The 25,989-nt window shown below is 57.5% G+C and overlaps 2 protein-coding genes across 8 annotated transcripts in view; both read left to right on the forward strand.

Annotated features, from left to right (window-relative positions):
* Nucleotides 1–67: 67 nt before the first annotated feature.
* SURF6 (surfeit 6) lies at nt 68–11,604 on the forward strand. Of its 4 annotated transcripts, none has more exons than XR_006588604.1 (6): nt 303–501; nt 1,274–1,477; nt 2,045–2,133; nt 3,227–3,427; nt 3,619–6,190; nt 11,547–11,604. XR_006588604.1 is itself a non-coding variant. In XM_003996044.6 (5 exons), the coding sequence occupies exons 1-5, from the start codon at nt 175–177 to the stop codon at nt 4,096–4,098; spliced, it is 1,068 nt and encodes a 355-aa protein (XP_003996093.3). In that variant the 5' UTR covers nt 68–174; the 3' UTR covers nt 4,099–6,277. The 4 variants fall into 4 exon arrangements, 2 of the variants coding, with proteins under 2 accessions (XP_003996093.3, XP_019672313.3); XR_002148635.3 differs by lacking the exon at nt 11,547–11,604 and having other exon boundaries at nt 3,619–4,252; nt 5,039–6,277; XM_003996044.6 differs by lacking the exons at nt 303–501; nt 11,547–11,604 and adding an exon at nt 68–268 and having other exon boundaries at nt 3,619–6,277.
* Nucleotides 11,605–13,577: 1,973 nt separating this feature from the next.
* Nucleotides 13,578–25,989, forward strand: part of LOC101087791 (ABO, alpha 1-3-N-acetylgalactosaminyltransferase and alpha 1-3-galactosyltransferase) — a 45,129-nt gene continuing 32,717 nt past the window's right edge. The window contains exons 1-8 of one of the 4 annotated variants that reach the window (XM_045042763.1): nt 13,578–13,964; nt 19,854–19,926; nt 21,292–21,342; nt 21,925–21,975; nt 22,221–22,277; nt 22,688–22,735; nt 23,567–23,602; nt 25,815–25,943. In XM_045042763.1, coding sequence (XP_044898698.1) covers nt 13,643–13,964; nt 19,854–19,926; nt 21,292–21,342; nt 21,925–21,975; nt 22,221–22,277; nt 22,688–22,735; nt 23,567–23,602; nt 25,815–25,943 — 767 coding nt within the window. In that variant the 5' untranslated portion in view covers nt 13,578–13,642. The remainder of the gene's footprint in view (nt 13,965–19,853; nt 19,927–21,291; nt 21,343–21,924; nt 21,976–22,220; nt 22,278–22,687; nt 22,736–23,566; nt 23,603–25,814; nt 25,944–25,989) is intronic. The other 3 variants (XM_045042762.1, XM_019816747.3, XM_045042764.1) reach the window with 3 other exon arrangements.

Below are 25,989 nucleotides of genomic sequence, written 5' to 3' on the forward strand. Positions count from 1 at the left end.
TTCCGGCGGAGCCAGGCCTGGCTAGTCGAGCACCGCGCGCTGGCGGCTCGGCGCTCGGCTGGCGGCGCCTGCGCACGCGCGGCTTCCGGCGAGGGCGGTCCGGCGGCGTGGTGAGGGTGGCGTGGCGAGGGGGTCGCTTGTGTGTCTCCCAGGAGAGTCCCAGAACCCGCGACCATGGCCTCTCTGCTCGCCAAGGACGCCTACCTGCAGGGCCTGGCCAGGAAAATCTGCTCCCAGCCCAGCCCGGAGCCGCAGAAACGCAAGTCCGGTACAGCGCAGCCGGGGTCGGGCCTGGCAGGGCTGGGGGTGGGGTACGCCCCTGCGCCGCCCCGCGCAGCCTGCGGGTGGGTGAGACACGTGGGTGCGTGAAGCAAGCCCGTAAGATGGTGGAAAGACTCTTAAGGGTTATGTACAGTTGTCACTGTTTCCCTGCTTGTGGGCATCAGCTCGGGGGTGCCAGGGAACCCACCGGGCCGGAGGCCCCTGCGGGGCTTGCAGGAGGTGACCCGATGGGATGGGGGAGGTAGGGAGAGGGCGGGAACGGGACGGCTCCTGCCAGTGGGGTTTACCGGGAAGTCCGTACACAAGCAGGTGAGACAGAGGTTGGCACTTGTGAGTGCTGCCTGGACCCGAAGGGGCAGAGCGCATCAGCGTCTGACAGGCAGCTAGACGGAGAACGGCCTTTTGTCTTTATGCCAGGCAAACTTATTACCGGAAGTTAGGAAAATTGAGGTTTCTTAGCACTGGGTTGTAACTTTATACGTTAAAAGATTACTTTTCCTTCTGTGAGTGCGTCTCAGCGTTTTAAAAAGTCTCGTTTCGTACTCAATGTACTCTTTTTGTTAGTTTAAGTGTAAATATGTTTTGATCCCTTAAAAAAACGAAAGCTTGTGTTCTCGTTTTTGACGGCTAGGTAGTGCTTTGTAACGTGGCGGGTGGCTTAACTTGTGCTTGTAGGTGAGTATCCAGGTTTTTCTAGTTTTTCCCTGCGATGAACAATTTTGAGGTCAAATCTTGGTGCGTATCAGGACGGATTCTCATAAGCAGACTGCTGGGTCCAGTGTGGATGTATTGCAGGGTTTTACCACCTGTGGCCAGCCTCCTTTCTCGGGTTTGTGGGTGGCTCTGAGCTTTACAAAAGGACAAGGGTCTCTGCATGCTCCGTCCTGACTCGCCTACAGTATCCTGGGATCAAAGGCTTTGCAAAACTTTCATGCAGGTTGGATGGGTCACAAAGGTTAAGACCGCAGCCCTTTATGATTTTGTATTTCAGCCAGCAAAACTCGAGGCTCAGAAGCTTCTGGGCCCCCAAAAAAGAAGAGGAAGAAAGCGCAGAAGAAATCCTGGGAGAGGGAGGAGAAGGCAGTGGAGCCAAAAGCCCAACCCCTAGGGGAGAAGTCTCCAGCAGCTTCCAAGGCCAGAAACCCAGCAGCAGCCACGGAGGAAGAGGCCTTCACCTCCACAGGATCTCCTGCAGGTGGAGATGTGGGGCAGGGCTGACTGAGATCCCTTGAAAACGTGGCCCTCTGTGGACACGAGAAAATATGGTGTCACACACATTTTTAGGGTATTTTGAGACTTTCTGGAGAGCAGGTTTTCAAGGGACAGATCCCAGGGAATACATAGTGGTTCTAGGCCATTTGGCATTGGGGTCTGGTGAGGGGCAGGGTCATGTCCCCCTGAGGACCTTGCCCCGAGGAGGCTCTCACTGCCTGCAGGTGTCCAGAGTGGCATCACGAGAGCTGACCTGTTGGGAGAGGTGGGGAAGCCCCGCCTGCAGAAATTGGAAGAAATGAGAGATGGGTTTGTCTGGACCCATCAGAAGCATTTTGTCTTACCGCACGGGGGTGTTCTGTTCTGGGGGCCAGTCCAGCTTGGGGAGTGGAGAGTAGTATTTACTAGAACTGTCCTGCAGGTCGACGAGTGGCCACTTGGGGAGTGGGACAGTGTGTGGGGTTTCAGGCTTTGAAGCTGGACCTTGGGAAAAGGGACGGGAAGGTCAGGCAGGGGGTTTCCTCTTAGCTCCCCGCTTCTTTCCTCACAGACGTCGAGGTCACAGAGTCCGAGTCTTTGTTTGCCCTGGATGTTCTGTGGCAGCGGCTACGTGAGAAAATACAGGAGGCCCGGGGCCGGGTAAGTTGGGGAGGCTGCTGGGGTGTAGGAAGCAGTGTGGTTTTCTGCGGTGGTTTTCCTGCTCTGCGTGGAGGAGAAAGTACCTTGGTGCCCTTTGTGGGCTTGGTCCTCAGTTCTGCCAGCCACTGGGGGCAGCCGCTGTTCCCACCCCTGCAGCAGGTCTTGCCAGGGCCACGGCAGTTTTGGTTGGCAGGGGATCAGGTGTAGTTTCCGGCATCTTGGGGAGACTCGGTTCCCACGGTAACCTGCTTTGTACAGTCTGTGCTGTGGGTTCCCCGTGCCCTTGGAGAGAGGCTCAGTCTGTCGAAGGAAGCTGCCTTTGTTGGACACGACACCGGGCAGCGCTGTGTCCTCTTGACGTCACGCTAGCTCTGTGAGGTGGCGAGGGTCTGCGATGAGGTGACTGCTACAGGAAGCACCAGACCTAACCCTCCTGGGTTTTTTGTGTTGAGTGACATAATCTTTTCACTTAGCCACCACCTGCCGTTTCCCTGGGGACGTACCCTGGGCCTGTTGCTGTGTGGGACAGTCCCCCAGCTTCTTTGTGCAGTGCCCTGGGACAAGCCTGGGGATCGTTTCTAAGGGGCAGCCTGAGCTCCGGCCTGGCCTTCCTGCATGCAGGTCTGGGTCAGTCTGGTAGCGTTCTCTTTTTGGCCTCCAGACGGAAAAGGCCATCTGTGAGAGCAGAGGTCAGGTGAGTCACCGGCAGAACAGCGCCATAGTCCGCATGGGCATTGAGCGTCCTGATCTGATGCCGAGTTCCAGATGGTGTCCTTGGCTAGGCCTGTCCTTGTCTGCAGAACGATGGAGGACATATCTATGTCGAATTATTTGTAAAGGGCCCTGGTGCAACGTCTGTGTCTGGGAACTGGAAGCCATGGTTCTTACCTGGGGGTCTTTGTGTCCTTTTTGGGGTCCCTTGGATTCCGGGTGACAGGTTGTCTCCTGGGGGAACACTGAGCTCAGTGAGCACCTTGTCTTGCACAAGCGTTTCCTCACCCGCTTTCCTGCCCTGATTCCACATCCCAGACCGGGGGCCCCGAACTTGGGAGGCCCTCGTGAGGGAGCCCTGACTCTCCTCCTCCTCCTCCAGGGCAGCACCTCGGAGCCATCTCCCGCGGCTCTGGAGAAAAGACGCCGGAGGAAGCAGGAGCGGGACCGCAAGAAGAGGAAGCGGAAGGAACTGAGGGCGAAGGAGAAGGTGGCAAAGGCCACGGAGGCCGTCGAGCCGCCCCGCGAGCCACCCCGCGAGCCACCCCGAGAGGAGGCACAGCTGGGGCTGCTCTTCAATAAGGTGAGAGGCAGGTGCGGCCGTGCAGGCGCGGGGACCCGGGCAGTGCCCCCGGCTGGCCGCGTGGCCCGTGTCCCGAGGCCGCCCGTTCGCGGAGGCGGGTGGCGGCAGTGCCTGCCCCTGGGGGCGCTCGTGGGGGCTCACGGGAGAGGCGCGCCTTGAAGCTGGAGTTCACTGGGGTTGCCGCCCGCAAGGTGGAGGTGAGCGCGGGGGAGCCGGCCGGCAAGGCCCAGCGCCGGAAGGAGAAGAGGCAGAAGCTGAAGGGGAACCTGACGCCGCTGACGGGGAAGAACTACCGGCAGCTGCTGGAGCGCCTGCGGGCACGGCAGGGTCGGCTGGCCGAGCTGCGGGACCGGGACGAGGGGAAGGCGCGGGAGCTGGAGACCAAGATGCAGTGGACCAACCTGCTGTACAAGGCCGAGGGCGTGCGGATCCGGGACGACGAGCGCCTGCTGCAGGAGGCCCTGAGGCGCAAGGAGAAGCGGCGGGCGCAGCGGAAGCGCAGGTGGGGGAAACGCACGGCCCGCGTGGTCGAGAAAATGCAGCAGCGGCAGGACCAGCGGCGACAGAATCTGCGCAAGAAGAAGGCGGCCCGGGCCGAGCGGCGTCTGGACAGGGCTCGCAGGAAGGGCCGCATCCTGCCCCAGGACCTGGAGCGGGCCGGCCTGGCGTGAGGACCCGGGCCGCGTCCCTGACCGGGGGCTGGGGTGGCGCCGGGCGGGGCTCGGTCGGCGCTGTCTGGGCCCCTGGGCACGCGGGCTCCGTGGGCTCAGCTCGCGCGTGGAAGGGACAGTGTCCGGAATGGAGGTCCACGTCTTTGGGACCCCGGTAAGGAGTGACCGGGTCCGGGTTCCCGCCTTCTCTTGGGAGGCCAGACAGCTCCCTGGAAGTGTGCAGGGTGGGGGTGCAGGGGGGCGCCTCCCTGGCCCCTTCTCCTCCCAGTTTACACGAGCAGGGCGGGAATGGCCTTTGGGACTGCCCGTGTCCGTGCGGAACTCGCCTGGAAGCGAGGGGTCTCCGTAGACCGAGCCAGAGGTGGAGTCTCCGGTGAGGGCGAGCTGACCTCGGTGTGGCCGGAAGGGAGTTGGGTTTATCTGTAGGAGGAACAAAAGGTAGCGCTTAGGTGAACACACGTTCAAAGTCTCAGTGCCTGCTAGATCTGCACGGTGTGTACTAGGCTGGAAAGAAAGGGGGAGACAAAGGAAAAACCCAAGCTCAGACTCAGCGAGGGAAACGAAAGATGCCCAGTATGGCAGCGGGACTCCACGCAGACCTGCGGGGGGGCAGAAGGGGCACAGACGTGCAAAACCCCGGGGGGCGGGGGGGGGGGCTCACGGCACATAGATTCTGTCGGGTTAAAGCTGTTAATAGAATCGTTTTGACTCGGGTTCACTTAAGAAACAGACTGCAGAAGGCCACCTGGGTAGCTGATGACTGAGCTAAGCGTCCAACTCCTGATTTGGGCTCAGGTTGTGTCTCCTGGTTCGTGAGTTCTAGCCCCAAGGGAGGCTCCACGCTGGCAGTGTGGAGCCTTCTTTGGATCTTGTCTCTCTTTTCCTCCCCTGCTCGTGCTGTCTGTGTCTGTCTGTCTGTCTGTCTCTCTCTCACGATAAGTAAACTTAAAACATACCCAGCGGACTGTAGCGGAAAGGCTGGTGTGGCCAAAGTGGACAGAGCTGACTCGAGAACGAACGGCACCGTGAGGAGTAAAGGACGCCCGCCCCCTCCCCCCGGCGGAGGGGTTCTGTGCTCCCAGCAGGCAGAGCGGCTCTGACGACCCCGGGACTGGAGCCTTGAGTCTGCCCAGAGCGGGAGATTTCTGATTCCTTTCCTAGGCCTGGAGACATCAGGCAGAACTCTGGTGGATGTAGAAGGTCTGGAGGAGAGTCACGAGCTCGATCTAGCAACACAGAACGGCGTGTCTGGAAACACACGCTTTGCGCGTCTCTGAAGCAGCAATGAGAACGGAGCGTCTGGTCCATAAAGGACGTTTTCGTTTCAAGGAGTCAGACCAGGTGTGGTGTCCGGCCACAGCAGGGTTTTGTCGTCAAAGTCAAGAGGTGGTCAGAGTTTCACGTTTGGAATTTTAAAAACACACTCTCGAGTTTACCTGTGGGTGGTTGTGGGAGGCGGAGCCTGACTCCCAGGTGTCCGTGCTGAGCGCGTGTCCTGCGGCAGGCGGCAGCAGGAGCAACTCCTCCAGGGACAATAGTGGGCAGTGGGATGTGGCCAAGGGAAACTCCCAGGACGAGTCTGGGAGGCCCGATAGACCCCTGTTGGGTGTCGTCGCCTCCAGTGTGGGAAGACGGTGCAGCATGGTGGGAGAAATCTTCAAGGGCCTAATGTCAGAACGTGTCCAGAGCCAGATGGCGGAAGTTCCCCCTCCTGGGGTGGAGGGGATTGGATGAAGGTTGCCCCAAGCAGAACACCTGCTCGGAACAGTGGTTCCAACTGTCCCGAAGGCCATGGCGGTGGGAAAAGGAATAAAGGGAGAAAGCTCACTGAAATGGAGTCGGGAGGCCGGAGAGAGGAGCACTCGTGCACTGTGCCGACTTGCGTCCATTGTGGGAGGAAGTGTCACCGACCCAGCAGAAGCGTCCTCGACAGGAAAGCGTTGTGATCACAGGCTCAACAGGGAAGGACGCTGTACCTCCTGTGAGACACCCAGCGACCCGGCCAGCAAGGAATGGCCCTCGCCCTGCGCTGTGAGTCTCTGGGTCAGGACAGCCCTTCCCAGCGTCCTCCTCGTAAAATAATCCCCTCTTTGTTGGATTTGCCTGTGGTTTTGCCCTAGTTTGCATGTCCCAGGTTGCAATTCTCTGCTATTCCTAAATAAACACATTTTGCTGGTAAGGTAACTGGTAATTGTATTATTATTTTTTTATTTTTATTTTTTATTTTTTCAACGTTTTTTATTTATTTTTGGAACAGAGAGAGACAGAGCATGAACAGGGGAGGGGCAGAGAGAGAGGGAGATACAGAATCGGAAACAGGCTCCAGGCTCCGAGCCATCAGCCCAGGGCCTGACGCGGGGCTCGAACTCACGGACCGCGAGATCGTGACCCGGCTGATGTCAGACGCTTAACCGACTGCGCCACCCGGCGCCCCATATTATTATTATTTTTAACGTTTGTTTTTGAGACAGACTGTGTGAGCAGGGGAGGGGCAGAGAGAAGAGGGAGACACAGAATCCAAAGCAGGCTCCAGGCTCTGAGTTGTCAGCACACAGCCTGACGCTGGGCTCAAACCCACGAACCGTGGGATCATGACCTGAACCGAAGTGGCTGCCTAACGGACTGAGCCACCCAGGTGCCCCTGGTGGTTTTATTTTTAAGCTCAGCACTAGTTTCCTTTCTCCACTGGCCCTTTGGGTGAGTCTGGGAAGGAGCACAGCCTGCCTTCCCTCCTGTCCAGGGGCCCTAGGACTTGAGCTGATGGACATTTAGAAATTCAGTGAGTGGCTGGGACCAGTCAGGCAGCTCAAGTGAGGCTTCTGTTCATCAGATCTGGTGGGGGTGGGGCGTGCAGAGACAGCTGTCTCTAGACCCTGGTGGGTCAGCTCATCCAGTTCACCGCACGAGTCACGGGAGCCTTGCGTACATGGCCTGTGGGAAGAAAAGTGTGTTCCCTGCGGTCGGGTCCTGACACCTGCGTCGGCCCTGAGCTCAGTTCTGGTTTCATCCCAGCACTCCAGCTTCGGAGAAGAGCTGCCGTGTGCTGCTTCTCCAAGATGCCTGAACTCGCACGTGGCAAAGGTGTGCCTCTTGGATCCTCCCCAGACAACCTGTTGGGCAGATGAGCAGGTAACAGGGTCAGTAAGGCCCTTCCAGCAAGCCTACGTCTCCACTGGGGCGTCTGACCTTCCTCTTATTCCAGGGAGTTTCCAGAAGCCTCACTTACCTTAGTGTGCACTTCAGGGGACTCCAGGTTTTGGCTGAGCAACAGAGGAAGTCACCGAATCCTTCCTAGTTCCCTAGCTAGCCTGTGGACTCTTGATTCCAAATGGAAGCCAATCTGAGATTATATCCCGGGGAGTTGTTTCTAGAGAGCACGTTGTGAGTCCTGCAGGGTGAACGAGGCAGTTGCTGAAACGTCAGCAACGTTCTGGTCTCCAGGCTCTGGAACGTGATAGCTTGAGTTTGGAGCCTTGATCCCCCAGAGGAGAGATACAAAATCGGCTGGAACTTCCTGGCACTCCTCAGAGCTGCATGCACTCCTGGGTGTTTTCACAGAACCGCCAGTAGATCCTATAGTTCCTCACTCGTACTTTGAACTCTTTAATAATTATATCTGATGAAATAGAAAAGAACAGCTACGTGTAGTTTGCTGCTGCTGCTGCTGCTGCTGCTGTTTCACTGGCCGAGGCAGCCCGGCATGGCTGCTCAGTCCAAGTGTCTGGGAAGGTTTTCTTCGGTGCACGGCTACGGCAGCCCTCCTTCCTGGCCAGGCACTGCCCACATGTTCCGAGACGTTCCCCTGGATTTTCTCCAATACCAAACGGCAAATGTTTCTGTCCATTTAGTGAATTGAACTTTCCTACTTTGGCCTCGTAACTGGGTGCTCGGAGCCTGTTGGGGTCCGACTCTGCTTGTAGGTCTAGATACCAGGCGGCGAGGTGGCCTAGGGGATGAGGACGCTGGCTCCTTGCAGTTCTGCTGTGAAGTTGAAACCACTCTTGACGGTAAAGGTTATCAGTTGAGAAAACAGGCTGACCAGACATTGGATCCGAAAGCTTTTGTCTGGAAGTGCCACGTGTTCTCACACGCCACTGGTCACATCATGTGGCTGCACATAACTTCCAGTGGAGACAGAAACGCAGCCCACCTGGTGCCCGGGGGAAGAGCCAGGAAGTTCTGTTTTTTGGGTTTAAAAAAATTTTTTTTAATATGTATTTTTGAGAGAGAGGGAGCACGAGCAGGGGAGGGGCAGAGAGAGGGGGAGACACAGAAGCCGAAACGGGCTACAGGCTGTGAGCTGTCAGCACAGAGCCCGATGTGGGGCTCGAACCCACAAACCGCGAGATCATGACCAGAGCCGGAGTCGGAAGCTTAACCGACCGAGCCACCCGGGCGCCCCAGGAAGATCCCTGTTCTTAAATACCTTTCAAAATGGGAATTAGCGTGAGGTCTGTAATAATATCACACGATACAAGAAAGCAAAGAAAAAAAGCGATCATCTCTGAAAGAATGCCCAAAGCAGAAAAATGACCTTTCGGAGGAGATGGTGAGTCAGCAGAAGGATTGAAAACTATGAAAGGGTACCCGGCTGGCTTAGTCGGTGGAGTGTGCGACTCCTGATCTTGGGGTGTGGGTTCAAGCCCCATGCTGCACGTAGAAGTGACTTTAAACATCAGACAAGCTCGGAGAAAAAGTGGAAGAAAAATAAGTCATCACGGAAGTAAAATTAGAAGGAACATACGAAGAATAAACACTCCTAAAATTTCACACACCAAGAAGCATGATAAAAGACAAGGAAACGAAACGGGACAAAGCGGTAAGGTGCAAAGAGAAATCCCAAAGTATTGAAAAAACACATCAAAGGAAACCAACCAAAGTGAAAGGTCTTTCAAAGCTATAAAGAGCAAAACAAATTCAAAGAACTTTACGGGACCAAGAGTAAACATCGCCCCAGCTCCCTTATCAAAGGGGCAGAGTTTCCACTCGGACCACAAAGCCAGCCCAAACTCCGTGATGTGGATAAGAAATACACTTTACGAAGATGTGATGCAGATCGGCTCACTGACAAAAGGTTTGCAAGGAATTGGCGTGAATGCAAAGAAAGAGAAGGCCCAGGTCACGTGCTGGCGGTTCTTGTCGTCCCTGACTTCAGGGACACGACAACAAGCACGTTATGCAAAGTTATGACAACAAAGTTATGACAACAAGCACGTTCTCAACAAAGATACAGTCAATGCGACTATTTGTCCACCTAATGACACGTCATTAACCTGCACAATGAAGGGGAGACACAGAATGCTGAAGGAACACGATTACCCATTCAGGTCTGGTGTGTGTACTGAGAGTGGAAAATACAACTTTTCAAAGACTCCAGGGACGGTCACAATGACAGATGTCCACGAACGTTAATTCGCTGTAAAATAAATCTTCACAAACTAAAGCGCCGCAGGCAACATTAACCTTCTCAAATTATAGCAAGTAATAATCGTACAATAAAAAGTTACTACCCTTCCAATAATTTCTTAAAAATCTCTCAACTCCTGGGAAGAAAGCAAGGGGACAGGGGCATCAGCATGGCAGGCTGCAGCTGGCGCAGTGCTAGAGAAATGAGCTGATGTAATTATTTAAAGAAATAAGAAATACGAGTAAGTAAATTAGATATCCTGATCAACGATAACGGAGACAAAATGATACGGATAAAAGGAAATACGAGTCAGACGTCGTCACTATCAACTATTAACAGAGGAAGAAGGAAAAGAGGAACAAGAAGAAAAAATGCAAAATAAGAAATGAAAAAGGGGAAGCAGGCAAGGGTAGAGGAAAGACTTGAAAGCCCGTGATCAGGGAGCACCTCGACGGCTCAAGTCAGTTAGGCGTCTGCCTCTTGATTTTGGGAAGAGGGAGAAGGTTAAAGCAGACTGATTTTCATAAACGAAATGGAGAAAACTTCCAAAGAAGTTTGGCCCTGCTGTAGACAAACAAACAGAAAAAATCAGTGCTTCTAAATTACTTCTATTAATTGAGCGTAACACCGGTAGTGAAATGCCACAGAGCTCAAATGAGAGTGACAGAGGGGCAGCACTTAAGGTCCCGCAGAGCGTGGTGGTGAGGAGGGGCCCCAGTCTCTCCAGCCCCTGGTGTCCGGGCGCGCAGCAGATGACCGATAGTCACCGAGTATGTGAACGAGTCCACACCAGGTCCTGTAGGAGGCACGATGCCAAGATGTCTCATCTTTGCCCGCGGTCCCCATATTCTGGAGGGGACAGGACGCTCTGTCCAGTGGTGTGGGGAGGGTTTCAGGGGGGCAGCGCTCACTGCACTACGGGGGGACTGAGGCACGGCCCCGCACACAGGGTCATGGTGCTGGGAGAGACCCCCCCCCCCCCCCACCAGGGGAGCAGTACACAAGGAGAGGCCTGGAGAGGTAGCTGTTGTGGCCGATCCGAGGAGGGGTGTCGAGGCAGATCTGGGGGTCGGGCAGAGTTTGGTGAGACTCAGGGCCACGGGCGAGAGAGAGCCGGGGGGGCGGGCTGGTCCCCAAACCCTGGGGAGCCACCAAGTGTGTGGCAGGAGCCCATGTCCTGAGGTGTGTGGGCGAGCGCCTGATGGTGGGGTGGGGGCCAAGAAGGCCTGTTGAGTAAAGATGCGGCTGAACAGACCGGCCCAGACTAAGGGCCAGGCTAGGGGAGTGGTGGCCGCAGGACAGGCGAAGACGGGAGAGGGGTTCTCGAACCAGGAAGAAAGTTTTGAGGAAACAAACTGTACTGTGACTGATGGGTGAGGGAGGCGCTTGTAACCATTGGGGAGGGCTCCCTGCCAGGTGGCCGTGGGCCACATTCCTTCCTTCATTCCCGGTGGACCCGGCTCTGCCCCACCTGCTGGTCTGCGTTGCCGACCTCGGCCCATTGGGAGTCGGGAACGTTTCGTGGGCTTCACGGCTGCTCCTGGCCTGGACCACGGTTCTTGCCGCCTCGCGGGGCCACACCTCAGGCCCCCACCTCGGGCTGGGCTCCCCCAAGGCCTCGCTGTTGTCGCCCAGGCCTACGTCTGGGTCCCGCATACCCATCAGAGGCCCAGCCCTCTCAGGTTCAGCACAAGTGGGGAACCGCCCAACCAGGAACTGGGAGACCGGGAAGCTGGGGTTGAATCGGGGGCAGAAAGTGTCCTTTGTTTGTCGTGAGCCAATGGCAGAAAATACGACACAGTCGATTCTTAAAATTATGAGGATGAAGTTCATACAATGTAAAATGAATTATTTTATCTTTTCACGTGTTTATTGCTTATTTATTGAGAGAGAGAGAGAGAGAGAGAGATTGTGTGCATATGCACTGGGGAGGTGCAGAGAGAGGGAGAGAGAGACAATCCCAGGCAGGCTCCATGATGTCGGCACAGAGCCTGACACAGGGCTCGAACCCACAAACTGCGATCAAGAGTCAGACGCTTAGGGGCGCCTGGGTGGCGCAGTCGGTTAAGCGTCCGACTTCAGCCAGGTCACGATCTCGCGGTCCGTGAGTTCGAGCCCCGTGTCGGGCTCTGGGCTGATGGCTCAGAGCCTGGAGCCTGTTTCCAATTCTGTGTCTCCCTCTCTCTCTGCCCCTCCCCCGTTCATGCTCTGTCTCTCTCTGTCCCAAAAATAAATAAACGTTGAAAAAAAATTTTTTTTTAATAAAAAAAAAATAAAAATAAAAATAAAAAATAAAAAAAGAGTCAGACGCTTAACTGACTGAGCCACCCAGGCGCCCCAAAACAAATCCTTTAAAAATGCACAGTTCAGGGCGCCTGGGTGGCTCAGTCGGCTAAGCGTCTGGCTTCGGCTCAGGTCAGGATCTCAGGGTTCGTGAGTTCAAGTCCCGCATCAGGTGAACATGAGCCCCGCCTTGAGGGAGCCCTGCTTCTTTCCGTCGCCCTCTCTCTGCCCTCAGTCACTGCCCCGTCGAAAACAAAAGTGTGTGATCCAGGGGCACCTGGTCCATTCACACCGTGGTGCCGCCACCCTCTGCATCTAGCCTCACAACTTCCTCGTCGGCCCCCAGAGGAAGTCCAGGACCCACAGGGCAGTCTCTCCTGTCCCTTCCTCCCTCCCGCCCCTGGCAGCCCGTGGTCATCTCCACAGATTTACCACTTCTGGACGTTTCACGGAGGTGGGGTTCTAGAGTTCCGGCCTTTTGTGTCTCCCGGCTTTCACCGACCACAAGGTTCGGCGATTCCTGCGCTGTAGCGCCGGTCAGGATGCCGTGCCTTTTCACGGCTGCGTGATACTCCGTCGTGCGGACGGCCCACGCTCTGCTTGTCGATGGGCCGCCGGTGGGCCGTTGTCAATCCGCTGCTGTGAACGCGTGTGGACGTGGACGCGGCACGGTGTCTGTTTCCAGCCCCTTTGAGGCGTGGGACTGCCGGGGTCCGCGGTGGTTCTGCGCTACATTTTGGAGGAGCCGCCGGACTGTTTTCCACGGCAGCTTCACCGTTTTCCGTTCCCACCAGCGGAGTGTGGGGCCCCAGTTTCCCCCGTCCTTAGCAACGCGTGTTGTTCTCTGGATCTTTGATTCTGGCCGTTCCAGTGGGTGTGGCTCCGACTCGCGTCTCCTTGAGGGCCGGTGGCGTGGAGAACCTTTGCGCCCGCTGGCCGTTTGCGTGTCGTCCTTGGAAAGGTGTCTAGCCGAGCCCCTCGTCCGTTTTGAAGTCAGGTGTCTTTTGTCGAGTTGTAAGAGTCCTCCATACGTTCCGGCTATTAGACCCTTATCAGATGCGATTTGTAAGCGTTTTAAAATATTATCTTATGTGTTGTGAAGAGCGAGACAATTTTCTTTGCGTGGTTTAAGCTCCTGTTTAGGCCACTGGCCCATTTTGAGTTAAGTTTTGTGTACAGAGCGAGGTGGCTGTGACAGCTGACGTCTCACGCAGCTTCTGCCGCTGCGTGACCCTGACAGGGGGCCCCCCGTGGGCCCAGCTCCGCAACCCTGCCCTCAGCCGGATGCAGGCCGGGGCATGCCTTGGGCATGATTCGAGGCAAGGGCCTCCCTTCCGACCGAAGTGGCTGGCGCTGAGCTGTGGGGCCCGGCCGGTTGGGAGTGGCGTCGTGGTGTCTCCACCCTAGCCCGCCTGCTTCCCTCATCCCTCCCCCTGGGCCGGGCGGGAGCCCGCACGGAGAGCGGGAGCGGGAGCGGGAGGACGGGGCCACGGAGACAGCGGTCCTCTGCCTGTTCCCCGCTCTGCAGCGTGCTGCGTTTCATCCCTGAGTGGTGTCCCTGCACCCTCTCGGAGGGTGACACCCTCTCGGAGGCTTTCAGTGAAGCTCATCTTTATCCCGGGGTGTCTGAAATCCCTGCAACCTTTCCTCTGGGGAAAACAGTAAGGCCCAGAAGGTGTCCGAGCCCCCTGGGCTGCGTGGAGCTCGGGCAGGCGATGCGCCAGGAGCGGAGCAGCTCCCCACGATGGGGCACAGGTGAGGAGAGGTCGAGAGCTCGAGAGCTCGGGGAGGGCAGGGGGAGTGGGAGCCAGAGACGTGAGCAGGGGCCAAATCTCCCAGGGCTTGGGGGCCGTAATGCAGGCGGGCTCGGCCCCGAGAGCGAGGGAAACTGCCAGCTGGGCCCCTCTGCGATGTGAGGTTGGGAGAATTGGCCTCGGGCACCTGGCTGAAAAGTCCGGTGTTTGTCATGGGACTGACCTAAGCTGGCCACCCCCGCCAGGTTCCTCCCACCCAGAAGGGCCAGGTGGGGTTGGGCCCAGGCAGGAGCCGGACTTTGTTACCTGGGTTGGTCTGGCTCTGAGCCTGAGTTCTGAGCTGTGCTTGCAGTTCTGCCGGGGTGCCCTCCACCTCCTGCCCACCTGGCCTGGGGTCCTCAGAGGAGCCATGGACCCCAGAGGTGAGTGGAGAGGCGTAAGGGCTCCGGGATGGGGCAGTGGTTACCCACATGGGGCTCTGCCCATCTCTGCTGGGCTTCCGGCCACCTGGAGCCAGAGGTCGGGTCGGGCTGAGGGCCGGCGGGGGGGGGGGGGGGGGAGCCGGCTGGGTGCCGTGGGGGGAGCCGGCTGGGTGCCGTGGGAGCAGGGAGGGTCTGGGAGCCGCATTTGCTTACGTGTGCGGGCGTGGGGGTAGTCTTGGGCAGGGATGATGCTGGCGCCCAGCAAAGTGCAGCAGAATGTGGCCAGAGCACTTAGTGTGGAGGGCAGACTTGGGGGAAATATCTTGATTTGCCATGAAAAGCTCCCCGCCCAGCCCTCCTGTCCCTGTGCCCTCTCCTGGGCTCTCTCCTTTCTCTACCAGTCTAGGCCCCAGAGGCTGGAGCAGGTGGTCGATGAGGGGATTTCCTCCTGCCGCGAAGCCTGTGGGAGACTCTCAGGAGCTCAGAGCTCAGACGCAGCCGGTGCTTGGGGTAGGGGAGCCGGCTCACCTGCTGGGGGGCCAGGACAAAGGAGACAGAGGAACGGAGGGACAGAGGAAATAGGCTGAGGGGAGGGCCACCTCCTGTGGGTGCAGGCTGGGTCCCTGATATCACTAATGCTGCCTGTAGCTGGCCCAAGGTCACACTACGAGGCTGGGGTTTAAGGACAGAGGAAAGGAGAGAAGGGAGAGGGGAGGGGCCTGGAGAGCCAGGAGGAAGGCGCCTTCCTGGCCCAGCCCCCACCCCAAGCCTGGCCAGGATGCTGGGGTCTGCTGCATATTTGCCCACAGGGTGGTCTCTGCACGTCTGGCTGAGAGAGGGAAGCTTCTGTCCGGCCCTCGGCCCTCTCCCTGCCGTCTCTGCAGCTGCCTGGAAACAATTCAACACAGCAACTCGGGTTCTTACTTGTTAGCAGGACTACAGCCCCTGGCCCAGCCCCCGTGGCTGAGTGTAGGTGGAGAAACCCTAGCCCCGTGGGCAGGCAGGGCTCTGGGCATTGAGCCGTCGGACACGCACCCCCCCACCTCCCCCCGACACGGGGGCATTGACGCGAACCGCACAGCAGGCCCACCAGCTCAGAGCTCCTGCCGGGGCCACCCTGCGCCCTGCTGCCTGTCCTCGGTGACCAGGATGGCGAGGACGTGATCCTGGTTTGTGCACATTTCCTAACGCCCGGGACCTGGCATTGTTTATTCACCTTCTCATCTGTGGCCCTTTGCACGAGCCTGGCACACACACAGTGTGGCCTCAGTGGAACTTCCAGAACGGCAGTCCAAAGCCCGTGCCCAAAGCTGGGACGTGAAAATGGGCTGTGTGGGTCCAGATCTCCCAGGTACCCTCCACAGCTGGGGTCGAACCCCAGTCCCTGCGGTCTCCCCTTCTCTGACCAGAGGAGAAAGGTGGGTGACCCGGAGGCCTCTAGGAAGGCCCCCGGGTCTCTGCTCAGCCGTCTCCCCTGAGAGCAGGAGGAAGCGGCCCTGGAGAGACGCTGGGAAGGTCCAGGGAGATCAGGACACAGCCCTAGATTCCTCCCTCCATTCCGTCCTGCCTCCTGGGACTGGGCCTGGCTGGGGTGGGGGGATGCGGGGGGCAGGGGGTGCCCTGGGGACACCTGGGAGGAGACACAGAGTGGGAAGGGGCTCCTTCAGCCCCTTAGGGAGACAGGGCTCAGCCTGGGCAGAAGGGCACATGTTTTTCCAGAAGAGGAAGGCAAAGACAACAGTGTGGTCATCAACATTCTTTTGTTGATAAGAGGCAGCCAGACCGGGAGCAGGGCTCCCTCAAGAAACCCTGTCCCCAGCTAGCTGGGAGGGGTCACTGGGTGTCCACTGTTGACTTGTGCCCTGGTTCTAAAGTGTGTCTGCTCTCCATGCCCAGAGCAGAGACCCTGTGTGGGTGGCGGCTGGTGGGAAGGACAGCTCCTGGAGCCAGCGGAATCCCACGGCCGCGAAGGCACGAGCTGAGTGATATTCCACGGTGTGGACAGACCACACTTCCCTTATTCCTTCATTCGTTGTTGGACACTTGAGTTACTCCCACTTTCTGGGACCACTGCCGCCATGAGCACGTGCGGACCCAGCAGTGGGGTTGCCGGACCACGCGGCAGTTCTGTGTACATTTTGAGGAATTGCCGAGCTTTCTCCCCCAGCAGCCGCACCCAGGACCACACTCTGAAGGTGTGACTGACAGGGTGTGCTGGTGCGTTGAGTTGGGGTGGGGAGACGCCTCTGACCTGTCCATGTGCTCTGGTGCCTGGCCATGACGTGGGAAGTGTGCCCCGCGGGGGGCCTGGGTGATGGGGACCCAGGGTCCTGTTTGGCTGTGAAAGGGCTGATGTGCCTTCAGTGGGGAGGGTCCATGAGTGCTTAGGTCCCCAGGTCCAGGGGTCGACAGAAGGTAAAGGCTGGAGAATGACCGGAGGGGATGGCAGGGTAGATGTCATAGTTCATGCTCCCATGGTGCACGGTGGGCGCAGAAGAAAGGCTGGGACCACGCCTGGAGCCTCCAGTGTCTGTGGCCCCCCCTCCCCCCAGGAGGAGGTACAGAGGTGGCTGGGCGGGTGTCACCAGCAGACAGACCAGAGGGAGCAGAGTTCAGCCACGCTGATGGGGCAAGTGGACTGAGGGTGGAGGAGAGAGTGCGGGGTTAGGGCTGCAGGGGTCCCAGTGGGTGGCTGGGGTGAAGGCTGGTTGGGGAGGGGGAGGAGAGAAGGGGAGGACGGACGGAGGGTATGGAGACAGGATGATTCAATCTCTCCAGGGCAGGGGAGCACTGGGAGGGCCCCAGGAAGGGAGTGTCCGGGGAGAACATGCATGACGCACGCGCACCATATGTGCCCCGTGCTGTGCAGGATCCCTCTCACCCAAGCCCTGCTCTGATTGGGGCGGGGTCTCCCAGCTCACCTGGGTCAGCCCAGCCACTGCCCCGTGGCACACCTGATGGGGCAAATCCGGACTCTTCAGTTCATTCTTTCTTGCGCGGCGGTCACCGTAGCGAGGTCGAATGCCTGCGGTCTGAGTTGTCACCCAAGACCCTTTGCCCTTTGTGGGCAGGGCGCCTGGCTGGCTCGGTTGGTGGAGCTCTCGGGTCATGATCTCATGTTCGTTTGTGGATTGACCCCCATTCCAGGCTCTGTGCTGACATCACAGAGCTTGCTTGGGGTTCTCTCTCCCTCCCTCCATCCATCCTTCTCTCTCTCTCTCTCTCTCTCTCTCTCTCTCTCTCTCTCTCAAAATAAATAAATAAACATTAAAACAAACCAAAGAAAAAACAGTTCATGGGCGCCTGGCTGGGTTGGTCCAGTCCGTGGAGCGTGCGACTCTTGATCTGGGGGTTGTAAATTTGAGCCCCACATTGGGTTTAGAGATTAAAGATAAAAAATTAAAAAAAAAAAACCCAATTCAGTAGTTGTTCTTATTTATTAAATCCTAGGAGCTATTATCAAAGGGCTTGGGGGTTTATGATATGAGTTCCAAACTTTAAAAAAAAAATGTTTCTTTGCGTTTATGGTTGTCTTTTCAACTGTGCATGAAAATTTTATTTTCACCGGGTCATATTTATTTGTCTTCATTTAGGGCTATTAAGAAGAAATCTGTGGCCAGACTTAGAAAGGGCCTGACCCTCTCCAAGACTGAAAATGCAGCATCTCTGTCTTATTCTGGTTTATTTATGGGTTTATCTAATTTTATTATTTGGAGCGGGCAGTAGCCTTGCATGGTTCAAAGCTAAAAACGATCCCTCAGGACATGATGGAGAAGTGTGGCTGGTGCCTGACCTTTGCTGGCCCCTCTGCCAGCCTCCTGCTCCCTGTATGTAACCGTTTTCAGTCATTCCCCGCGCAGACTTTGAGGTTTTTTAGGGAAGCGTTAACAACACACAAAAGGTAGAGTATTGTCTTCACTGTTCCGTACCTTGCTTTAAACCTGTGCTAAGCGTGCCCCTACTCTCTCTCAGAGCTGCACAGCATCCCCTTTGTTTGTCACGCAGAAGTGGACTTCAGTCCCTAGCCATGGACACTGGGGTCCTTTCCAGGCTCCTGCTGTTACAGACAAAGCCTTCGTGGAAAACAATCATTTTACGCGTGGGCAGGTGTCTCTGTGGTGGAGATCCCCAGAAGTGGGTCTGCCCGATCACATGCTGAGTGAGTCTGACTCTGGGTAAACATTGCCTGCCAGATGTCCCTTCCCATGGACTCCGTCCCCTTCCCACTCCCGACAGTGGTGTTTCTGAACCGCACCCTTCCCCAGTTATAGCAGTATAAGGAGGGAAATAAAATTGAATTTAAATTGCCTCCAAAGAGAGGGGGCACGTGGCTGGCTGGGCCAGCAGGGCACGTGACTCTTGATCGCGGGGTCATGAGTTCAAGCCCCACATTTGGCATAGGGCCTACTTTAAAAACAAAAAAATGTATTGTCCCTAAAGAGAAAAATACTAAGGAGTAAGATTTTGGCGGGTAAAGTTAAGCTTTGGAAGGCCACAAATAATTAATGTCTAAGGTGGTGGTTTTTTTGTCTTTTTTTTTTTTTTTTTTTTTTTTTTTTGCATCCCCAAGAACCAATTGTGACCTTCTCAGGTGATGTCCCTACCTGCCGGCTCCCCACACCCCCTGCCTTGAGAGCAGCCGGCAGACGCGGTGTGTTATCGCCCTCTGGTGGTGGGAAATGGTATCTCACTGTGGCTTGCTTTTTTTTTTTTTTTTTTAAACCAGCTCCAGTATAATTGACATATAACTACACATATTTAAACTGTGCCTTTAGGGGCACCTGGGTGGCTCAGTCGGTTAAGCATCGACTTCAGCTCAGGTCGTGATCTCACAGCTTGTGGGTTCCAGCCCCCACGTCAGGCTCTGGGCTGACAGCTCAGAGCCTGGAGCCTACTTGGGATTCTGTCTCCTCTGTCTGCCCTCCCCTACTCGTGCTTCCCCCTCTTAGAATAAATAAATAAACATTAAAAAAAAATAAAACCTTTGCCTAATCCGAGGCCAAAGAAGCTACTGTTTATTTTTGCACACACCTCTGGGATTGCACATTTGGGTACATGTGGGTTTTCACATTTTCACACCCAGAGGAAACGGACGTATCCCTCTTAGACCCAGTGAAACTCTTTGGTAACAGTGTCTGGGCTGCACCCAGGTGTACACGTGCACGTTTTGTTTGTTTGGTTGTTTTCTCAGTCCAGCACTTGGGACCCCCCAACACATTTGTGATCAATGAGGTTCTCGCTGCTGGGACATCGGGCTTGGGTGTCGTAAAACCCAGCGGTGGGTGGCTCGGGGGAGGAGGCTCTTTATCAGTGGTGGGTCCTGCTGTACCCACCACCTTCAGCTAAGATTTAACTGATGCACGCGGTATGGCTTCCTTCCAACGTGCCCCTTTCCCGGGGTGCCGCACCCCTGTAGTGGGCTCTCCCACCATGATGTATTATTGTATGTAGCTGTGCTGTGAGCCCCCACGGCATTAGGGCTGCGAGGTGCCCGTGGGGTGCGGGGTCCCCTCGGTGAGAGGGTTGGTGCACCGTCGTCTGTCACAGCCCTCCTGGGCCTTGTCCTTCACGCTCTGCCTGTGGGGTAACGGCTGCGGTGCGCCCCAGCCTCTGAAGTGTGAAGAGTGGACCCGCGTCCCCGGGGGCTTGTCAACAAGGAGGGGCACCAGGGCGGGTGCCCAGGGGCTGCAGGGCAAGGCTCAGCGGGTTATGCCTCCAGGAGAGGTGTAACCCTCCTTCCCTGAGGGCACACAAGAGGGAGAGGGCTTTCAGCTGGAGCCCACAGAACCCCCTCCCTGCCCGGTGCCCAGTGCCCAGTGCCCAGTGTGGGCCCCAACAAGGTGATTCGGGTGAACTGGCCCCGGAATAACCCAGGCTTCCTCTCCGCAGGCTTCTGGGGAAGGAGTGCCAGCTCCTGGCTGTGCGGGCTCCTGCTCTTGGCTGCGTGTCTGGGCTTCTACAGGTGAGAGTCTGGGGACGTCCCTGGGGTCCCTGTGGTGGGCTGGGGTTTATTATAGCTAATTGACTTTAATTCATGAAAACGGTCAGGGTTTTGGCCCACAGCCGTGGTCCCGGAGAAGGTGTTACCCACAAGGTCACTGTCATTTTGCAGATAAGGAAACGAGGGAACACGGTGGTGTTTTCTGCCTCAGGTGCCCACTTCGCAGGGACGCAGACCCCCAGCCAGCGCTCGGCTCTGCTCCCTGATGAGTTGTCGGCATTTATAGGTTCCCTGGGGAGAGGTGGGGGGCAGAGGGCTTCTGAAGGCAGTGTTTTACAGCCTGTTAGAAACACCGGTTACGTAGAGCTCACACCGTGCTTTAAATGCATTTACCGAAAACAGATAACACTTTTTTTTTTACTGCCTTTCATTTGTTTAAAACAAACAGTAAAGTTTATGTTTCCAAACAAACTTAGTAAAATTGCATTCCCTTAAAAAAAATAGAATCTAGTGGCTCCTTTTCAGTGCACTGGTTTTTATTCAAGGTGAAACTGCCCCTAGCCTCAACTTTGAGGTGGAAACTGAATGTTCACATGTACAGTCGAGACCACAGGAAGGCATTTTCACGTAGTGGTTAACCTTGAGAGCTATACGCGTTTTCACTGATGACTTCCGTAAAGTAATTTGTTAGGAGTTCACACTTACTGGATGTGGTATCCTGTGCTGGGCACTGAGCGAAATGCTTGATGGACATTCTTGTACATTCTCTCAACAACCTGTAAGATCTGCATTATTGTCCCTGTTTCACACCCGAGGAAGGTGAGGCTCCATTGAGCGTGGAGCCTGCTTGGGATTCTCTCTCTCTCTCTCTCTCTCTCTCTCTCTCTCTCTCTCTCTCCCCCCCCCACCCCTCTCCCTGACTCATGCACTCTCTCTATCTCTAAAGAAAAATAAAAGAGAGAGAGAGAAATAAACATAAAGGAATACAGAAAGGAGGCATGACTCCAGACTTGAGAGTGTCCGCAGGTCACCTGGGAAACTTGTTAGAAAGAGAGCTTTCTACCTACACACCCCTCCTAAGTGCTCAGCACCGTGCAGGGGCCTGGAATTGCATCTAGAAACGACTCCTCAGGTGAACGGGATGCCGCGGTCCTCAGCCCTGCTGTTGGTTACTATGGTGATGGGATTGCGTTACAATGGTCCAGACGACCAGCAGGAGTGGGGATGGGGCCAGAAGGGCTCTGGTCGGGCCCCACGTCCATTTTCTCAGGAGCCAGAGGCCAAAAGGGTGAGAATGTGTGTGTTAAAGTCTCAGCCTCGAACCCCCGTCCTGTCGGTCCTCCCGCCCAGCGAAGACTCAGTTTCACACTCTTGTTTGTCCCCCAGCAATGTCTTCAGGCTGATTCCCGGACGGAGGCAGATAGGAGAGTCTCGAAGGTAATGGCGGCGTCTTTGGATTCAGGGCGGTTCCTTCTAGAAAGATCTAGAGCAGAAATAGAAATATACATATGTACTGAATTGGAGGTACTTCTGACCAGAGACCCTCGGTTCCCAGTGTGACTCCCGAGGCCCTCCCTCCACCGTGTTTTCTCAAACCTTGACAAAGGACAAGGCAGAGAAAGTTCTAGGTTGCGCTGGAGAGAACACGTTGACAGAGTTCATGCACTGCCCAGCGGGCTGTGCGGCAAGGCCGGGATTCCGGGAGGGATAGCGCCTGGTATGGGTTCCGGGGTCCCTTCAGCCGCTTCGACGGGGCCGAGTGGGGGTGGGGGCCCTCTGACCCCGTCAGGGCCCAGACAGGTCGAGGCTCAGTGTCCTCTCAGAGCTCATTCCTTCCAGAGCTGGCCTCTCTGGCGACCTGTGAACAGATAAGGTGACAGCTCCCAACCGGGACGCGTCACGAGCCCCCAGGGCGTGGCCCGACCCCAGTTCTCTCTCCGTCCAGCTTGGGGGGCCCACACATGCCGGTTGGATGGCCAGGTGGATGGTGGGCTCAGCTGGTGTCACTTTTCTCTCCAGCAGCACTGAGGGCCGTCCCCTGCAGGGCCAACGGGAGAGCCTGCCATCGAGGTAGTGACTTCCGCTCCTTCCTCCTCCCTCACAGACACTGGCCTTCGTCAGCCCCGCTGAACTCCATCCAGGAGCATGTCTCCCCTCCCCCCACCCCCAGGCCTGGCTGGGGTCCCCGGGGGTCGGTGGGGAGGGGGGATGCACACCTAATCCTGGCCTGGGGCGCCCCCCTCTTGAGGGCACGGCTCTTTGTTGGCCATCGCTACTTTTCACGAAGTGAGCCGATGGAACCTTTCCTCCCTCAGCCAGGATGGGCGCCGTGTGGTCCCGCAGGGGATGCTGCTGGAGACAAAGCAGTGCAGGTGAGGGGCGGGGGGCGGGGCTCCCGGGGCTGAGAGGGTGAGGGGGGCCTTGCCAGGGCTCTCCTGGGGATTCCAGGGCCCACCGGGGCAGCCACGGCTCCTGCCTCCCGGTCTCTGCTCCTCCTCCCCAGGTGTGTGTGTGTGGTGGGGCAGTTTCTCCCGAGGCCGTGGTCACCCCCTGCGGGTGGAGCCGTGCACCATGCTCCCAGACACGGTCAGCGTGTCCAGGGTTTCTCGGCCCTGCTTCAGACCCCCGCTCCACTCCCCTGGCCCAGGCTCGGCATCACACGGGAACTTTCTCCTCAGGGGCCATGACGTGGCTGGCCCTGGAGGAGACCTGCCTGCTGGCGCGGGAGCGCTTCCCCCAGGACCCGGCCCTGGGCTGAGTGCTCTCTGTTTCCCTCCCTCAGTGAAAGGGACTGCCCCCCGGACGCCTGCAGAGTCCCTGAAGTCCCCAGGTATGGGGACCACCTCTTCGGGTGTTTCTGTGCCTCTTTCCGAGCAAGTCAACATGTGCCTCCCCATCCCCTTCCTCACCCCCACCCAGTCCAAGGCCTGATTCCCGGGGGAGAGGAGGGTGATGGGGGAGAGGAGGGTGATGGGGGCACAGGAGAACAGGAGGAGACGTTAGGTGATGGGGGTTACAGGGGGTTTCCACTTGACCTCCAGCCGTGGGGCTGCTCAATGTCATGCCCGTGGCACAGTCAGCCCCGGCTTCTCAGCCCTCAGCTTAGCTAACACCTGAGGGTGATGTGGCCCGGGGAGGGCATGGAGGTGGGCGCGGCATGGGGGCTGGATGGGGTGGGGGTGGGCCTTCGTAGTTGTGAGGTAGACCCATGTTAGGACTTACAACACAGGGAGAGAGAGAGAGAGAGAGAGAGAGAGAGAGAGAGAGAGAGAAAGGAGATGTGGGGAGTCTAGAGCCTTGGCAGTTACCAGAGACCTTGAGGGGTGACCCCCTTTCCTCTGCTTGGCTTTTAGCCTCATCGGTTTATCACTGGGAAGCATGTGGCGTCCCCAGGGCTGGGTGGGCACGTTTGACCGCTGTCTGTCTAGTGAGTGGACAAGTGACTAGTGGACAAGAGGAAGAAAGGAAGGAGGGAAGGAGGGGGAGCAGGAGAGAGGAAAGGAGGAAGGAGGAGGAAGGCAGGAGGGCGGACGGGCAGGCTGGCAGTCCTGTGGTGCCCCTGGCACTGCTGGCCATCTAGACGGGGGGGACGGCACCTTGCAGCCGTGGGCGTAGACTGCCTGGCTCCGAGACGCTTCCCTGACGCGTGTCTTCTCTGCAGGATGGTTTACCCCAAGGCCCAGCTCCTGCAGCCTGCGTAAGTTAGCACATCCCTGCCGTGGCCCCCGGCCCGCCTCGAGTTCTCCTCTCCCTCGCTGCCGCCTGTCCTCGCCTTTTCTTTTCCTTCTCTTGCCATGAGAGGGGGCTGGGCTCATTGCTAACGGGTCTGGTCCTGGGCGAGGGTGCCAGGGAAGGCGCCTCCAGCTCCTGGGCCCGGGGAGCGTGGGCGTCCACAGAAGGCACGGAACCCTCTCTCATCTCTTCCTGGGGACGCAGGACAGGTCTGGGCTGGGTTCCCCCGGTGCGGGCGCCCGGCCTCCTCGGCCCGCACCTCCTGGCTGTTCTGCCCCAGATGGCGCTGGCCGCCGGTCCCTGTGGCCTCAGACAGGAAGGTCGCCCTGAGGCCACGCTGGTCAGCCCTCGCTTTACAAGCAGGGAAACTGAGGCTCAGAGAAGTGAAGGGACTTGCCTGAGCTGAGCGACCGGCGAGGGCGCGGTCGGGTTCCGAGCCCAGGCCGCGCGACCTCCCTGCCGGGAGAGCTGCGAGTGCGCACTGTCATTTCTGACAGCAGCACCCACGCCTCCTTGAGTCCTTAGAGCCACCGGAGGCCGTGACACCTGACACGTGACCTCCCTGGAATGAGAGGGCTGTCCCTGGGGAGGACACACACACACACACACACACACACACACACACACACACCCCAGGTCCGAAGCGCTCCATCCATTTAAAATATCTCAAAAATACGAAGTCTCTTATTTTAAAAACCGATCACGCATTGAAAGGATGGTGCTTTGGACGTTGCGGGTTAAACAACATAACTTTACCTGAGACAGAGCATGAGTGGGGGAGGGGCAGAGGGAGACACAGGGTCAGAAGCAGGATCCAGGCTCCGAGCTGTCAGCACAGAGCCCGACGCGGGGCTCGAACTCACAAACCGTGAGATCGTGACCTGAGCCGAAGTCAGGCGCTCAACCGACTGAGCCCCCCCGGCGCCCCTCACCTGGTCACTTTTACCTTCGTGTGCTTACTAGAACAATTTTAAGTTACAAATCTCTGTTGGACACAGCCCATCTGGAGGGACGGGCTGGCGTGAGCCTGTTCCCGTGGGTCGTGGAGCCGTGTCCCGAGAAGCCACGAGTGAACGGGCACTCGTGAGACGGGATGGGAGGAGAGGAGAGAGGCGTCCGTGCGGGCTAGGGTGGAGAAGGGACAGAGAACGTTCTGTGGGGCTACACTGGGGGGAGGGGAAGCCCTCGAGATGGGAGGGGGCTGGAAGCCTAGCTTTGTCCCTGAAGAAAACTCGTGTTACCCCCTACTCCCAGCAAACAGGTAGGTTTCCCACAGGGAACGATGCCGCCGCTCCCCCCAGCCAGCAGCCCCCACGGCGGGGGCTCACTCCCACAGCCCGCCCCCCGCCCCCCGCCCCCCACGTGCCAGTCGCAAGTTCTAGGTTGTCACCTGTGCTTTGATGGACCGACTGTAGCTCAGGGCTCCCACCGGCCCCTCCTCAGGCTCGATGACTTTCTAGAGTGGCTCCAGAACCCAAGAAGACAGTCTACTTAGAGTCTCGGCGTTATCACCAAGGTCGCGGGAGCAGCCAGGGGCACAGGTCCCCAGGGGGCGGTGTGGGGAGGCCAGGGAGCCTCCGTGCCCTCTCAGACCCCGTTGTCAGGATCTGGTGGAGGCTCCCTCACACGCGCACCTGCCGGGAGGATGGGGGCTGGGGCTGCAGTGTCACGCTTCTGACCACGGCGTGGTCTTTCCGGTGGCCAGTCCCCATCCCGAGCCATCCAGGAGCCCGCCCCGGGTCACCTCATTAAAACAAAAGGTGTCCCTATCACCCAGGAAGTTCCAAGGGGTTTAGGGGCCCCTTGTCAGGATCTGGGGTCAAAGACTGAATATATGTTTCTTATGGCCAAGTCCCTATTGCTGGGAAAGGGCTTGGCTATTGCTCTCACTGAGATGCAGCTCCTTCTCGGAAATGGGGTTGGGGGCCTCCCAGAAGGAGTGTCCTGTGGGACCCAGCACTTGGCGGTGCTCAGGAGACACTCCACATGGGGCAGTGAGGGAATGGCAGGGTCAGGGCTCAGGGGCTGAGCTTGTGAGGCAGAGAGCACTGGATCGGGAGTCTGGAATCCCGGCTGCGTCTAACTGCGCTTCTCGTGGACTGTGGACCTTTGGTCCTTCCTTCCCTGGCCCACCTTTCCATGCCCTGCTCTAACGCACTGTGACCTGTTCCCTCTAGGAGGGCAGACGTGCTGGTCATGACCCCCTGGTTTGCTCCTGTCATCTGGGACGGGGTCTTTGACTCTGCCATTCTGGACGCACAATTCGAAAACACCACCGTTGGACTGACCATTTTTGCCATCAAAAAGTAAGTGAGATCTGGGACACCTGGGTGGCTCAGCCGGTTAAGTGTC

The sequence above is a fragment of the Felis catus genome, chromosome D4 (genome assembly GCF_018350175.1).
Source record: "Felis catus isolate Fca126 chromosome D4, F.catus_Fca126_mat1.0, whole genome shotgun sequence".
NCBI lineage: Eukaryota > Metazoa > Chordata > Mammalia > Carnivora > Felidae > Felis > Felis catus.

Coding starts and splice junctions, on each gene's coding strand:
- SURF6 (XM_019816754.3), top strand. CDS start 384: ATGGTGGAAAGACTCTTAAGGGTTATGTACAGTTGTCACTGTTTCCCT. Junction 2,134..3,226: donor TACAGGAGGCCCGGGGCCGG/GTAAGTTGGGGA, acceptor CTCCTCCTCCAG/GGCAGCACCTCGGAGCCATC. Junction 3,428..3,618: donor TGGGGCTGCTCTTCAATAAG/GTGAGAGGCAGG, acceptor GCCGCCCGCAAG/GTGGAGGTGAGCGCGGGGGA.